The sequence below is a fragment of the Phodopus roborovskii genome, unplaced genomic scaffold (assembly GCF_943737965.1).
Source record: "Phodopus roborovskii unplaced genomic scaffold, PHOROB, whole genome shotgun sequence".
Classification (NCBI taxonomy): domain Eukaryota; kingdom Metazoa; phylum Chordata; class Mammalia; order Rodentia; family Cricetidae; genus Phodopus; species Phodopus roborovskii.
The window spans coordinates 4,349,930-4,365,358 of record NW_026126689.1 but is presented as its reverse complement, the minus strand read 5'-3'; the positions used below and the strand labels follow the sequence as shown (position 1 = coordinate 4,365,358).

The window sequence follows — 15,429 nt, the reverse complement described above, 5'->3', positions numbered from 1 at the left end:
GGCCCCAACGCTGGGCTGACCCAGATCCAGGCACGGGAAGAGACCCAAGTTTGAAGCTAGCGCGGGGACGTTTTCCTGCGCAGACGCCCGCACTCTCTCTGGCTGCTCTGCCCTCCCGTGCCCCCGAGATTTCTTTCTCTCCCCCACCTCCTCCTCCTTTTTTTCCCTTTTCTCAGCTCACGCCCACCTCGGTTCAATCCTGAGTAGGAGCCCCACTGGTTGAGTTCCTAGAGTTAAAGAAGAGGGAAGGCGGAGTCAGGGCTGGGGCTTCTGCCTGGCCCTGGCCATCAGCCGCCAGCCAGTAACGCTCTGCTCCGCTGATGCTCGAGCGCGAGCACCGGGGATTTAAACACGCCTAGCGGCTGCGCCCACTGGCCGCCTCCTCCCGGACCCTAACGCGTGCCATCCTCCCACCCACGTCCCCTCGGCTGGCCAGGACCCGTGGGAGGAGGCCGACCCTCCCCAGCACACGGGAGGGCCCAAGGCGCGCCAGGCGTCTCCGCTGCGCAGGGGAGCGGGCGCCGCGCGCTCGGGTCCTAGGCCCAGAGGGCGGGCTCGACTCCCGGAAGAGGAGAGAGAGAAGGAGGGCGACCGAAGGGGCCGGAGAGGGGCGGGCCAGGCTGGGAGGGACGCGAGGGGGCGGGCCCCGGCTGCTTTCGCCCAGCCGGCGCTCCAGAGCAGCGGGCGTCCGAACCCCAGACCAGAGCTTGGCGACTCGGATCGTGACACCGGCCCCGACACCATTCCTCGGGGCCCCGCCTTGGGAGCATCCCCTGCCTGCAACCTCGGGTCCTCCCCAGAATCCTACGAGCAGACGCGGGCCGCGGGCAAGCGAGGTCCTCAGACCCGAGAGGACACGCGCGACGCTGAGAGAGATCTGCTAGCTGCAGGTCCACCACGGGGGCCTCGGGGGGCGCAGACCTGCAGAGCTGGAGGCCGGCGGGAAGGTGAGCCAGGGATTTGGGAGGTCGAAGGATACTGTGTCTGGAGACCTAGGGATTAAGGTTTGCAAAGTAGAGGATTGCTCTAGTTTGGGCCTATGCACCCCCCCCCTCCGTGGTGGGGTGGGGGGAGTCTCCTGGAGGAGTACTGAGTAGATCTCTCCAACGCAAGAGTAGATTCCTGAGGAACTGTCCCTTCCCTAGCCTTCATGGATGCCTGCTATCCTAGGTATCCTGGGTGTTAGAATTCTTTAATCACATTTTCAGCGACCCTCCTCTGCCTCTGACTTGGGGAGTGTGTGTGTGTGTGGGGGGGTGGAGAGTAACCTCGCAAAGGTCAGGCTCTCAGCATTCAGAAAAGGTTTGCCCATGCCCCTGACTCCTGTGGCATCTCTCCAATCCTCTTGCTGCTGGGAGGAGCCAGGGGGCCCAATCTACATCTGCACCCGCTACATCCCCCCACTTAAGCCTAGAGATAGAGGCTTGGATCTTGAGCCCCAACCATAAGCGCCCCCCCCCCAGTTGCAAACAAAGTCTTCTGCCTGCTCCTGCCTCAGCTCCACCCCCTGTATGCATCTGGGTGCCTCTGCCTCTGCCCCTGCCCACTGATCTTGGCCGTCTGGCACCCTCTCCCCTCCCATCCCTGCGGGAGCTGGCAGGGGACCAGCATAGCTGATGTTGTAATGTCCCTGGCCGCGTCCATGCAGTAGAGCTGCCCGGCCTGCTCCCAATCAGTTAACCCAGGACCTCCACCCGTCTGGGGAATTTGACTCAGGTGGCTCTGGAAGGTGGGGGTGGGGGCGGGGTGATGCTTCTCCACTAAAACATCTGTGGGAGTGACTGGTAGGGCTCTGGACAGTCCTTGGAGGGTGACCCAGTATTAGGACACCGAGGGACTGAACCTTGCTCATAGCAGCTACGGACCTTTGAAAGCTATGGGCCTTTTGTCCTGAGGGAAGATTTCCATGAATGCCCTAGTGTACATACTTAATGGCACATAGGAGATTCCTTTTGAGTCTATTGGTCCATTCATCATACAAGCAGGCCATTACTAAAGAGCATGGAGTTACCAGCATGCTGGGAATAACAGGCTTGGATGGCTGAGCATGGGAACGGAAGGAGGTTCTTGGTTGTTGTTGTTTTTTATTATTTTTACTTTTATTTTTTCTGGGACAATATTTCTCCAGCCTTTCACGTCTCCTGAACCTGGCCATACATAAGGTTTCCTGTCATTCTCCCATGCCTCACTGGAGGTGGGAGGACTGTGGTGACCCCTGAGGGTTCTGGAAGCCTTGGCTTCCCCTTTGTCTACCCCAGGTGCTTCTGTGGAGTCACCCTTCCTGGAGAGCAGTGAGGATGAATCAGGACCCAGAGCAACACATGAGACCCCGCCACTCATTCCCCAGCTCTTTGCTGCCGACTACCCCTGTTTCATGTACATTCCCTTATGCCCTCTACCAGCCATCTGCTGATACAGACACTGCTCCAGGCCCTCGGAGCTTTCTCCCGTTACCTTTCAGGACTCATTGCTCTTGCTCACCCATGTTTGCCCCCCAAACCTCCATTATAAGCTTTCACAGCGTCATCGTGACCCCAGTCAGTGAACAGCCAGAAAGCTTCATTGTCACGGGCTGTCTGGCTAGACCTAGACATTGCTTGCATCTTAAATGCCTCTCCTGTCTGCAAAGACCAGGAGTGGGAGGTACATGAGCTTCAGTGAGCACGCTTCTGGGGGACATTCTTGGACGCTGGAGATCTCCAGGGACACAGAACTATCCTCATCTAGATGATCCACAAATTGGCTTCTCTAGCCTGGCCAGCAACAGATCAAGAGTCAGAGGACAGCCATCTCCTCCCTGTCTGTCCTGGCCTCATGGGATCCTTTTAAGGCACAAGGCCAGAGCACAGAGAGGGCTCAGCAGAGGATCTCCAGGGTGCAGATTAAAGGGTAGAGACTGCAGCAGTAAGCTGGGCCAGGATTATATTGGAATTTCCTGGGCGTTTAACAGCTGCAGAACAGGACAGAGGACCAGCCTATGGTACTGACCCCTCCCACGCTGACCCTGCACTAACAGGTGTGAAAACCAGCTTAGCAACCACAAGAGACCTTAAAGCCACTGCCCCTTTGCTTTGGGAATGCTCCCCATCCCCGCTGGACAGCAGCCTGACCTTACCTCATGAAAATTTCTCTCTCAAGCTTCCCTCTGTTGCCAGGGAGGCCCCTCCTGACATGTTACCGGTACCCAGTCCCCTCTGCTCCCCCCACCCCGCTGCCACCGCCATTTCCCTTTATAGACACAGTCCTCAGCCCAGCATGGTGACAGAGAAGCAACTTGGACTTCTTGGGAGAGAAGCTTAAAGAACACCCAGGAATAAAAGTGACTTTGCCTTTGTTGCTGACACTCTGCTCCTTCGCTGCCAGCTTCATCCCTTAGAGTTAAAGATTCCCAGATGTTCTGACAGGTTAAAAGGGGGGAAAGAGATTAAACATATGTGTCCAGTTTCAAATGTATCCTTTCGTGTATCCTAGCTTTGCTTAGGTTTTAACTATAAAAAAAAATAAGGTGTGATTATTCTAGTAGGAACAGAACAATTCAGGCATGTGTAAGAGTTAATTATCTCCACTTGGAGTCCTACAGTAGCCAGTTTTAATGATCCATATATCTCCATCAAACCTTGCTTTAAGCTGGCTTCTCTTACATTTCCTTTCTTTCTTTTTTTTTTTTTTTAATTTAGACTGAGGTGCATTAACTATTAAATAAGCTGGGTCTGTTCATGAATCTATCATATTTAGCATTTCACTTAGGCATAGTTAATTTTAAAAGTTCTTACAGATTTGCTGGTTTAATTTCCAGTCTTCCATTCTTATAGAAAACAGAATTCACAATCTATATCTGATGAACTAAAATGCTACACATCTATAGATTCTGCCAGTTTATAAAAGCAAGATACAGCCCCAATACCTAAGACCCTGCCTTATTTTTTTTTTTTTACAAAAATAAGGCATAGTTTCCTGGCTTGTGATCTAGTCTCTGTCACATCAAAAGGAGGAAAAGTGATAGACCCCAAGAAGGGGTTGAGGAACAGAAAAACGCAAAACCACAGAATGTGATTTTTGTCGCATGGAGCTGTCCTGTTGGTCTTTTTCTGAGCCCGCTCACTTACTTCTACATTTTTGCTACTTCAGGTATTTTATAATTTTTAAATTTCATGTCCATCTGAAATATGAATGTTTTTCTGACTGAGATCAATTTATTGCCCTTGCTCAAGTCTGGGGACTTCCAGACCCCGGGTAATTCCTTTCTTGAGCTATAGCAGAAATAGGGATCTCGGACAGGTTAGGTGGGAGGACCTCAAAGAGGCTCAAGGCTGATGTCTTCCCCTTTGGCTACAAGATGCTCAGGATACTCCTGTACCAAATGAGGAGGACATTGTGGCTACAAGCTGCAAAGCAACCTTTGAAAGTCTGTGCTAAGCCCTGCCTCCTTAGTATTCCAGACACGAGGAACACTCTTGTGTCTTGTTTTCATACCTTTGGAACTTGCTTCAGAAGAATCTGCAGAGGTATGACATTGTTGACAGCAATTGCTCCATATCTCAGGGTTTCCTCTTTCTTTGTTTTTATTCCTGCAGTGGAGAGACACTGAATCTTTTTATGTATAAATAGGAGACTTGGTTGGTTGGATTAGCACAAATTGATCTGACTTCTTACTCTGACTCAGCAACATTTTCCCCCTGAATACACTTATTTTTAATCTTCAGTATTCTGGGTCTGAATGTGAAGATTCACTTCAAGCAGCAAAATAATACTGCTGAATACTGTAAGATTGTCAAGCATTTTTTTTTTTAAAGTGGACCTCTTTACTCTTAATAATTTAGAAAAGCAAAGTACTCAAATAACGATCTACATTCAGTGTCTACGTTTTATTCTCTTTGATTCCTCATGACAGGAGTTGTGTGACTTTAACACATTTCAGCATTGCTTTTGCTATTTTCTGGATCATCTGGAGATAAGCCAGCTTCATGTTGTCACCAAGAGATGCATGCTAAGGCTCTACACCAGTACACCTTATCCAAGCAATCATTTTTTTATCATTCTTTATCTTCTAGAATGTTCCATATTGCTCAACGGAAGTTATGTTATTTTTTTTTCTACCTCGCTTTTCTCTTTCAAACAAAAAGTTCTATTAACAATGTTAACAAAAATATTAATTATTCCTTCTCTATGATTGTCCAGTTGTAAGTGTAAGAAGGCTTAGCCTTTGCTGTTTCTTCTTTGTACAGGATCAGAACCCACTCACGTTCTGCCTGAAGGAATCTATTTTGAGAAGTGTCTTCTAGGCACGTAGTGAAATAGCCTTCACTGTTTAAAAGCCTCTGGCATCTTCTGATATCCATCCAGTGGCTCTGGATGGAACCTAGGCTCTTCTGACAAACCCAAGGACCGGGTGGGGACAGGGGGTTACATATCCAATGTGTATTACTCCATGGTGTTCACAAAGCAGATATTGATGCTGGAGGTAGCATCACAAAAATTAAGACAGCTACGTAAGCTCTGAAATTCTTCTGTGGGGCATCTGCTTGATCCCGGAGAGATCCTGGCATCGCTTAGAGCAGCGTTTTCAGAGAATCTATGCTTCTTGCAAACTTTTTTTTTTCCCCTGCAAGGAACTGTTTAGTGCTTGCCCCTCTATACAGCCCTCGAATTGTCTGTTGTTGCATATAAGGGGAAGAATTCACTGACTGTTTGACTACTACTCATCAGCCCTCAGGTGTGTACAAAAAAAAAAAAAAAAAAAATGCCACTCTAGGATGGCTTCATGGAATGACACTAAAGGCTCTATCCTATCACACACAAAACACCTTTGCCAGAAAAGGCAAAGATGAGCAGATGAGCAGGGATTGACTCACAGTGTTTCTGTTGACCACAGTCTCAGTTTAACTTGGGCTTCATTGGGGAATGTGTCTTTTTCCGTCACTGGATGACCAGGCCACATGCAGGCGAGGCTGCCCTTCCAGTGGGCTCTGGGTTTTGCTGCTTGCTGGCTGGCTGGCTTCCCTCTAAGTTCTCTTGGTATTAGGAGGAGCATGCCTCTCTTTTTTTTTTTTTTGTCCTCAACAGAAATGAAAAAACCCTGCTTCTCTTTTCCATGTGCCTCATGAGACCAAGTGACAGAGAAAGATAACAGTATCACCATGAATGGAGCTGGTCTTCCCCATGGCCCTGGAAGCAGCCAGGCCTTGTCAGACTGTTGGGCATAGAACCATACCTAATGGCTAGGGAAGTTCCCTGTAGGGGGTGGATATTAGGTAGAGCCTGTAAGTCACTCTAACGGAATAAGCAGTACCTTGATTCATTTTACTAAACAGATGTTAGCTACAGTTTTAAAAACAAATCTTAACTCAACCTTCAGTTCAAAAGATAATTAATACTTAGGAAAGATTATTTTACTGTGAAAATTAAGAAGACAGTGAAAACATCCTCCAAATCCCTTTCACTTCCTTTCTCCCCAAATTTTATGTATCACTCCATTAGCTTTTTATTTCTGGTGCTGGGATTGAACCCAGGGCCCCACACATGCTAGGCAAAGGCTCTACCACTGAGCTAAAACTCAGAATGACACTTTACATCACTCTGCACATGCTGCTGTCACCTGGAAGCCGTTTTCATGTTGTTACATAACAGCTCATATTTGTGGCTTAGGATGTGCCATAATTTCTCAACCATCTTCCTACGGATGTTCAGCCACTTTACCGTCTTTTCCCTTACAAACAGTTCATAGTGGCTAAGGACAAATCTTGGTGATAGAGTTACTTTTGACCCCACCCCCAATCTCATGAATAGCACTGTTTAAACAAGTACACGCAAGTTGATGATGCCTGAAGGACTTCTAGATGCCAAGTGACTAGACAGATATTGCTGGTTATTCTCCACATGCCATATACAATATGAATTCACCAGCACAGCATAGGGAAGAGACCCTTTCCATGTCTTGTCTGACTCTGTGTTGTCAATCTCTATGTAGATAAAAGCCATACTTTATTCATCTCAGCCCACAACAACAAAGGTTCATCAATTGGGCAATGACAGCTAATTAGCGATAGAAATGTATTCCTCGCCATTCAGAGAACGTTCAGAGAATCAGGGTGCCAGCATGGCTGGATTGTGGTGTGGACCACCTTCTTCGTTGCACACTGTCCTCTACTCATTGAGACTTCACAGCGTGGGGAGAAGGCCAGAGAGTCCTTTGGGGCCTCTTCTGATAATATTAATCCATTTGTGTAAATCCTCCTTGCATAATTACCTCCCAGTGGCCCCACCTCTTAAAAACCGTCACTCACGGGAATAGGAGCGTAACATATGCATTCATGGTAAAGGCACAAACATCCCTTCTGTAGCAAACGGCAACACCACTGTTGAGTCAACATGCCTTCCTTCGCTTATGAGCAAATAAGAAACATCCTTTCGTATGTTTGTGCTGTATGCTCCATTTTCTGGAGCTACGAAGGAAAACATGCCCCTTGGGGAAGAGAACCTTTGTGTAGAACGAGTGCCAGACCTACATAACTCTTTCCTCACACAGCCTCATTTATCTTTCAGAGTCCCTCTGCCCGCTTTCTTTTTACATCTGTTCACCCACAGCCCCTCCCTTCATACCCCACAGCCATTCTCTCTTTGTCCCTTTTGCTTCACTGTCTCCGTGGTGAAGTAGTCTAGAGCACTCAGGACAGGATTGCTGGGGCCTAGTGAGAAACCGCACGCGTGCATTCGGAGGAGCTGCCTCTTGCCTACCTGCCTTTAATGAGAGGAGACTTTTAACTACCACACAGGTCAGCTGCTGGGGGGGGGAAGGTGCAGAGTAAATGCAGGGAAGAAACTGGAATAACTCCTTGGAGCAGGGTAAGACTGGGTTGGCACTGTGCTGCGCATCCCCCCCGAAGAAAGAGGCCCTCCAGACACAAGTCACATAAAGAGTAGAGGTGAGGGGCTGGGCGAGTGTCTCTACAGGAAAGTGGAATGTGTGTAGCAGACTCAGCTGAGTCACTGCTTACTGGCTTCTGCCCACGGTTGGTTCAGGGACAATTGGAAGGCTGTAGAGCGGGTGCCATGTGAAGTATGGGCACCTATGCAGTGTATGATATAAAACGACTTCTCCTTTCTGCCTCTTTTCATCCCATGTTCTCCCCAGGAGGCAAGCTTGGCTGCAGACCCAGGGTCTTGGCAAAAGCTGCAGCCCCGCTGCAGAGCATGGTGGCAGCCGAGGCGATGGTGGGCGCGCTGAAGATACCCCATGGCTACTGAGGGCACCGCTGGGTCAGGGAGCAGAGTGGCAGGCATGGTGTGCAGTCTGTGGGTCCTGGTTCTCGGGCCTTCGGTTCTGGCTCTGGAAGGTAGGAAGGAGGGGCATAGGAGAGTCCCTGTCAGCCAGTGGAGTGGAATGGGAGGGGGTGGGGAGAAGAAATGAAGATGTCAAGATGTGGAGGGTGAACAGAACCTGTGTCAACTACTTTAGACTCCCCAGATACTAACCTCCTGCTGGCGGATTAAGTGGACCCATCCGGGAGGGACAGTGTTTGGTTTTGCATGGAGTGGGCGTAGCCTTGCCAGCTGGAGGCTTTGCACAGTGTGTCCCATTCCCGTTGTGTCTGAACAGAGGTGCTGCTGGACACCACAGGGGAGACCTCTGAGATCGGCTGGCTCACCTACCCACCAGGTGGGGTGAGTGCCACTCTTCCTTCTGAGCCCATCCTCTGGCCCTGGCTCTTCCCCAGGACGTGGAGTTGAGGGAGGGAATCCTGGACACAGCTGTGGAGAGGAGACTCCCATCCTCTGTGTGCAAGAGTGTCAGTGTAGCCGCTCTGTGCTCTCTGCTTGTGGTCTATGCTGTGTCTCACCAGGACAGATAGAGCCCCACAATGTCCCTCTGTCAGCGGAGCACTTAATTGTTTTCCCTTCCCGCCTTGCAGTGGGACGAGGTGAGTGTTCTAGACGACCAGCGCAGACTGACTCGGACCTTCGAAGCATGCCACGTGGCAGGGGTTCTCCCAGGTGCTGGGCAGGACAACTGGCTGCAAACACACTTTGTGGAACGGCGAGGGACCCAGCGGGCGCACATCCGCCTCCACTTCTCCGTGCGAGCATGCTCCAGCCTGGGTGTCAGTGGGGGTACCTGCCGGGAGACCTTCACCCTTTACTACCGCCAGGCCGAGGAGCCCGACAGCCCCGACAGCGTTTCGGCCTGGCACCTCAAACGCTGGACCAAAGTGGACACGATTGCAGCAGATGAGAGCTTCCCCGCCTCTTCCTCCTCCTCCTCCTCTTCCTCGTGGGCCGTGGGACCCCACAGGACTGGCCAGCGGGTGGGGCTGCAGCTGAATGTCAAAGAGCGCAGCTTTGGCCCTCTCACTCAGCGGGGCTTCTATGTGGCCTTCCAGGACACAGGGGCCTGCCTGGCTCTTGTGGCTGTCAAGCTCTTCTCCTACACGTGTCCCTCTGTGCTGCGCAGCTTCGCCTCCTTTCCCGAGACTCAGGCCAGCGGAGCTGGAGGCGCCTCCCTGGTGGCAGCTGCGGGCACCTGTGTAGCTCATGCAGAACCAGAGGAGGACGGAGTAGGGGGCCAGGCAGGGGGCAGCCCCCCACGTTTACACTGCAACGGGGAAGGCAGGTGGATGGTAGCCGTGGGAGGTTGCCGCTGCCAGCCGGGACACCAGCCTGCTCGAGGAGACAAGCTCTGTCAAGGTGAGGTCCTTTCCCGCCCCCAACCCCCTTGGCCTTGGATTTTTCTCCGGAACACTCCAAATTTGGCTGCACCCACAAAAATATCTCAAATATCTCCATCTCAGGAAAGGACCGCTCTTAGTTACTGAAATATGCTGAGGTGCGCATTGAACTCATCTGTAATGTCTAGAGACTGCTATAGTTCTCCATAGTCCCATGTCCTGTACCCTAAGGCCATGGGCCCAAGAGGTTGCTGCATTGTTAGGGTTACCTTGTGCGGGCTCCTCTGTGCCCATAGCCTACCTGGCTGGGAAGGGTTCATGGCGGAGCTAGGCAGTAGGAAGTAGTAGTGGATAGGCTAAAAGGAACGACTACAGAGAATCACCGTACCCTCACCAGAAATGCCTGCTTCTGGGCTTGACCTGCCCCCAGCCCCCAGCACACCTAACTTGTCATAAATGGAAATGGGTTCTGTCCCCTCACTGACTGACCACTAGGTCTGTGCTCCAGGGGACTGCACATGGAGACTGGGTCTCAGGACCAAGAACCAGCTCTGGGGAAGAGAGGACACCTAGTACAGATGACTAGAAAGTCGGGGTGGGTGAATGAAGTAAACACGACAACACATTCTCTCCTTTTCCCCTTAGCCTGCCCCGAAGGGTCCTATAAGGCCCTGGCTGGGAACGTCCCGTGCTCGCCATGTCCAGCTCGCAGCCACTCCCCTGACCCTGCAGCTCCCGTTTGCCCTTGTCTCCAAGGCTTCTACAGGGCCAGCTCCGACCCACCCGAGGCTCCTTGCACTGGTGAGTCCTGATCTCAGCTCAGCACACTAAATCTGGGAATGGGCAAGGCTCTGGGGGAACTACCTTAATAATGTGGATGAAGGGCTTTGGGGTTGTCTAGGAATGACTTGCATTCTGGTTTTTTGTTTTGATTTTTTTTGTTTGTTTATTATTATTATTATTATTTTGTCTCCCCTCCACTTCCCTTTTTCTCCATCCTTCTTCCTGTTTCCCCTTTCTGCCCTCTTGGCCTCTTTCCTCCCTTACTCGCCTCACAATCCCCACCTCTCTACACCTCTTCCAGGCCCTCCATCTGCTCCCAGGGAGCTTTGGTTTGAGGTGCAAGGCTCAGCCCTTATGCTGCATTGGCGCTTGCCCCAGGAGCTGGGTGGACGAGGGGACCTGCTCTTCAATGTTGTATGCAAGGAGTGTGGCGGCCACCGGGAGTCCAGCAGTGGGGGGACATGCCGTCGCTGCAGGGATGAGGTGCATTTCGACCCCCGCCAGAGGGGCCTGACCGAGAGTCGAGTGTTAGTTGGGGGGCTCCGAGCACATGTGCCATACATCTTGGAAGTGCAGGCTGTCAATGGGGTGTCTGAGCTCAGCCCTGACCCTCCCCAGGCAGCAGCCATCAATGTCAGCACCAGCCACGAAGGTGAGCCCTTTTCCTTCTCCTTAAGGACAGCTTGCTTCAGCTCCTCAGATCCCCTCTTCCCCATGCCTGCTTTCCAGCCAGCCTGCATTAGACATTACGTCCTCAAGCCCATCTCCTCCACCCTCTGCTGCTGCTGCTGCTGCTGCTGTTCCCAGAGACTCTGGCCCCTCCCCATCTCCCAGCCCCCCCCAACAACAATAACTCTCCTCTCTGTGCTTCAGTCCCTTCTGCGGTCCCTGTGATGCACCAAGTGAGCCGGGCGGCCAACAGCATCACAGTGTCCTGGCCACAGCCTGAGCAAACAAATGGGAACATCCTGGACTACCAGCTGCGCTATTACGATCAGGTGGGCAGGAGTCAGACAGCTCTGTGGGGCCTCTGTGGGGCCTCTGCGGGGCTCATGCGAGCTCTCAGCCACCACAACCCCAGCCCTGCAAGGGCGTTGCAAGGGATATCACAGAGGGTAAAAGCGATTGTTGTCCCTAGGCAGAAGACGAATCCCGCTCCTTCACCATGACCAGCGAGACCAACACTGCCACGGTGACACGCCTGAGCCCTGGCCACATCTATGGCTTCCAGGTGCGGGCACGGACCGCAGCTGGTCACGGCCCCTATGGGGGCAAAGTCTATTTCCAGACCCTGCCGCAAGGTGAGCGGAAGTCTAGATGAGCATTTGCGTCCCAAGACTATCTAAGCTACAAACCGTGACCCGTCATCTTCCAGATCAAGGCCTCTGGGAAAGGAGGCTCCCGTGGGTGACTTTAGAGGCTGCATGGGTAAAGCGGGAGGCAGTGAATTAATATGAGGGGGTTTGCTTTGCAGGTATGAATGAGTGTAGTGTGGACCTGTGTGGACAGTTCTTGGCTAAGGAGGATGGGAACGGTGTTCAAGTGGATGAGTGCACATGTGAAGTGTGTGTGTGTGTGCAGTGCTGTGGATGTCCCGGGGTATGGGAAGCTTGCAGACATAAAGAAAGCCTGCCTTACCCCGGTGACTCTGCCCCTGATCCCTCAGGTGAGCTGTCCTCCCAGCTGCCAGAGAAGCTGTCCTTGGTGATTGGTTCCATCCTGGGGGCCTTGGCCTTCCTGCTACTGGCAGCCATCACTGTACTGGCTGTCATTTTCCAGCGGTGAGGACCCTTCCACTCCCACCCAACCTGCCCCCATACCACTCAAGTCCTCACCACCCCAGGAACCCCTGCAGCACTTGGCATATCCTTCTACTAGTTCGTTGCTAAGGTGGGAAGGAGGGTCTTGGTAGAGCCCCCTCTACCAGATCCATGGGGCTGGAAAGTTTTATGCTTGGCCTGGGCTGTTGGGGCAGGTACAAACTGGCAGAAACAGGTGCCATTCGAGGCTATTGATTTGCCTTTTCAGGAAGCGGCGTGGGACCGGCTACACAGACCAGCTGCAGCAGTACAGCAGCCCAGGTTGGGGAGGGGAGGGGCCGTGTCTGTGGCTGGGATTGCGGGCTTGGAGAGAGGTGAATGCCTGGCGAGGAAGCCCCCCCCCCCATCACCATCTTCCAAAAGTACAAGGGTGGTGTCTTGGGTGTTTGTGTGTTCATGTTTGCACCACACCCTCGTAACACACTGTATGTATGTTCAGGGCTGGGAGTAAAGTATTACATCGACCCTTCCACGTATGAGGACCCCTGCCAGGCCGTCAGAGAACTCGCTCGAGAAGTTGACCCTACATATATCAAGATCGAGGAAGTCATTGGGGCAGGTATTTGAGGGGCGAGGGATGTCTAGGTGGGATGTGTCATGATCCCTGTTAAGCACAGAAGGACATCTCATAACTTCTATCCATCTGTCCTCTAGGCTCCTTTGGAGAAGTGCGCCGGGGTCGACTGCAACCCCGGGGAAGGCGGGAACAGGCTGTGGCCATCCAGGCCCTGTGGGCAGGGGGTGCTGAGAGCCTGAAGATGACCTTTCTGGGCCGAGCGGCTCTGCTGGGACAGTTCCAGCACCCCAATATCCTGCGGTTAGAAGGCGTAGTCACCAAGAGCCGGCCTACCATGGTGCTGACGGAACTCATGGAACTTGGTCCCCTGGATAGCTTCCTTAGGGTCAGTTATGCTCAGGTGAAGGGGGGGGGTTGTCCTTAGGGGTTGGGAAAAGCTTGGAACCCTAACATTTTCCAGAAGGCCTCTGCTCCTTTCCTTTCCGTCCCAACCTCCGTCGTGGTCTTCATCCTTCGTCCTCAGGCCTTTTTGGTTCCCAGATTTTGCTCCCAACTGCCCTCTTGCGCTGATACGTGTTTTGCAGTCTGTCCACCCTGTCGGTGACCTCTAACTTCTACCCTTCAGCAGCGGGAAGGTCAGTTCAGCAGCCTGCAGCTGGTGGCCATGCAGCGCGGCGTGGCTGCTGCCATGCAATACCTGTCCAGCTTTGCCTTTGTGCATCGAGCACTCTCTGCCCGGAGTGTTCTGGTGAACAGCCACCTGGTGTGCAAGGTGGCCCGGCTTGGACACAGTCCGCAGGCGAGTCCCGGGCCCTTGGAGGGTCAGCGCTCTTCAGCATGGTGGAGGGGAAAGCTAAAATGCAGGATGGGTGCTGCCAGTGGCTGGGGGGGGGTGGTGGTTAGGGACTCAGTCATGTAATGAGGACAGGGGACCCTGGGCTTAGTTAGAGCAATGGAGAGGCTGGAGGAACCAAGGGGCAGCAAGGGAGGACAGGAGGACAGGAGCCTAGAGCCAGCTCCTTCCTGCTGTCAGTACGGAGGCCGCACAGGCCACAGAGGAGTGAGCACAGTGCTGGTCAAATCCCTGAGCCCTCCTCCACTCGCAAGCCCCATGCGTGACCCATAGTCTCCCTGGAAGCCCACACCTTGATGTGTTGATGTGTATGTACTCTTTAGGGTGGCCAAGGGGGTGGAAGGAGATGCCGGCTGAAGACTCCCCGGACATCTAGGTCTCTAAGCTGCACGGCGAATGTGGCTCTCACTATGGTTATTAATGTTCGATCTCTGGTTCTCACCTGCAGGGCTCAAGTTCCTTGCTTCGCTGGGCAGCCCCAGAGGTCATTACACATGGGAAATATACTACATCCAGCGACGTCTGGAGCTTTGGGATACTTATGTGGGAAGTGATGAGCTACGGAGAACGGCCCTACTGGGACATGAGTGAGCAGGAGGTGAACTTGCAGATTCCCCAGTGCCCACCCCTTTTCGGAGCCACTCCTGTTCTGAGATCTTGTGACCGGAACATTCTGAATGTTGCGGTCCCCTCTCCGTCTCAGCTTCATGCTACACCTGGATTCGGCCCATCTGTCATTAGCTTCCCATCACATGTCCCTCCTGACCTGCAGGTACTAAATGCAATAGAACAAGAGTTCCGGCTGCCCCCACCTCCAGGGTGCCCCAGTGGGCTACACCTACTGATGCTGGACACTTGGCAGAAGGACCGTGCCCGTCGGCCTCACTTTGACCAGCTTGTGGCTGCATTTGACAAGATGATCCGCAAGCCAGATACCCTACAGTCTGAAGGGGGCTCCGGGGACAGGTCTGAAACTTGGGGCTGGAGCCTGGGAAAGCCGTGGGGGCGGGGGTGGGGGGTTAGGGGTGGGGGTAGGTAGGTGTAAACCAAAAGGAAAACTGAGCAGAGAGTAAGCTGAAGAGGAACCTGTTTTGCTTGCCCCTTCCCACCTTAGGCCTTCCCAGACTCTTCTGAACCCCGTGACCTTGGCCTTTCCTTACCTGGACTCTCCCCAGGCCTGGCTCTCAGCCATCGGACTAGAGTGTTACAAGGACAGCTTCTCCAAGTTTGGCCTTTCCACCTTCAGTGACGTGGCTCAGCTCAGCCTGGAGTAAGCTGGGTTGATGAGGTGGGAGGGTGGACACTCTGGGCCCCAGGCAACAGGGTACATCTGGGATGTATTGAAGGAGATGGCCCAAGCCCAGGTCTGGTCCACTCCTTTCCCTCCAGAGACCTGCCGGGTCTGGGCATCACCCTGGCTGGCCACCAGAAGAAACTACTGCACAACATCCAGCTCCTCCAGCAGCACCTGAGGCAGCCAGGTTCGGTGGAGGTGTAAAGTCTGGTCGGGAATCTGTGAGCTGCTGAGGCCCCAACCCAGCCCTGGACATAGGACGGAGGAAGGGTGTGTGAGGACCGATCCTGGCTGCACTCCAGCCTCCACGCCTGCCACACTAAACCCTGGACGCTGCATCCCCAAATCCTGCCCTTCCAACAGCCTCCCCCATATTAAAGGGAAAGAAGGGAAGTTACAAGTCTAGGTGTGTCCATGCCTTGGTCTGCACGGAAGGGCTGGGGAGGAGCAGCACTGCCTGACAGGGTGGGCCAGTGGTCCAGCCCACTGAATCATGAAGG

General features: G+C 52.9%; 1 protein-coding gene across 1 annotated transcript; it reads left to right on the top strand.

The window, feature by feature from the left end:
* Positions 1-515: 515 nt before the first annotated feature.
* Ephb6 (EPH receptor B6) lies at positions 516-15,332 on the top strand. The gene is made up of 17 exons (XM_051174672.1): positions 516-947; positions 8,132-8,333; positions 8,597-8,661; positions 8,910-9,681; positions 10,308-10,463; positions 10,747-11,097; positions 11,319-11,443; positions 11,584-11,746; positions 12,112-12,226; positions 12,474-12,526; positions 12,705-12,824; positions 12,920-13,167; positions 13,408-13,581; positions 14,084-14,233; positions 14,408-14,601; positions 14,750-14,905; positions 15,025-15,332. The coding sequence occupies exons 2-17, from the start codon at positions 8,234-8,236 to the stop codon at positions 15,131-15,133; spliced, it is 3,051 nt and encodes a 1,016-aa protein (XP_051030629.1). The 5' UTR covers positions 516-947; positions 8,132-8,233; the 3' UTR covers positions 15,134-15,332.
* The last annotated feature ends 97 nt before the right edge of the window (positions 15,333-15,429 follow it).

Excerpts from the sequence above, each read along its gene's own strand:
- Ephb6 (XM_051174672.1), top strand. The coding sequence starts at position 8,234 with ATGGCTACTGAGGGCACCGCTGGGTCAGGGAGCAGAGTGGCAGGCATG. Across the intron at positions 9,682-10,307 it reads AGGAGACAAGCTCTGTCAAG|CCTGCCCCGAAGGGTCCTAT; the intron begins GTGAGGTCCTTT and ends TTTTCCCCTTAG. Across the intron at positions 13,582-14,083 it reads GGCTTGGACACAGTCCGCAG|GGCTCAAGTTCCTTGCTTCG; the intron begins GCGAGTCCCGGG and ends TCTCACCTGCAG.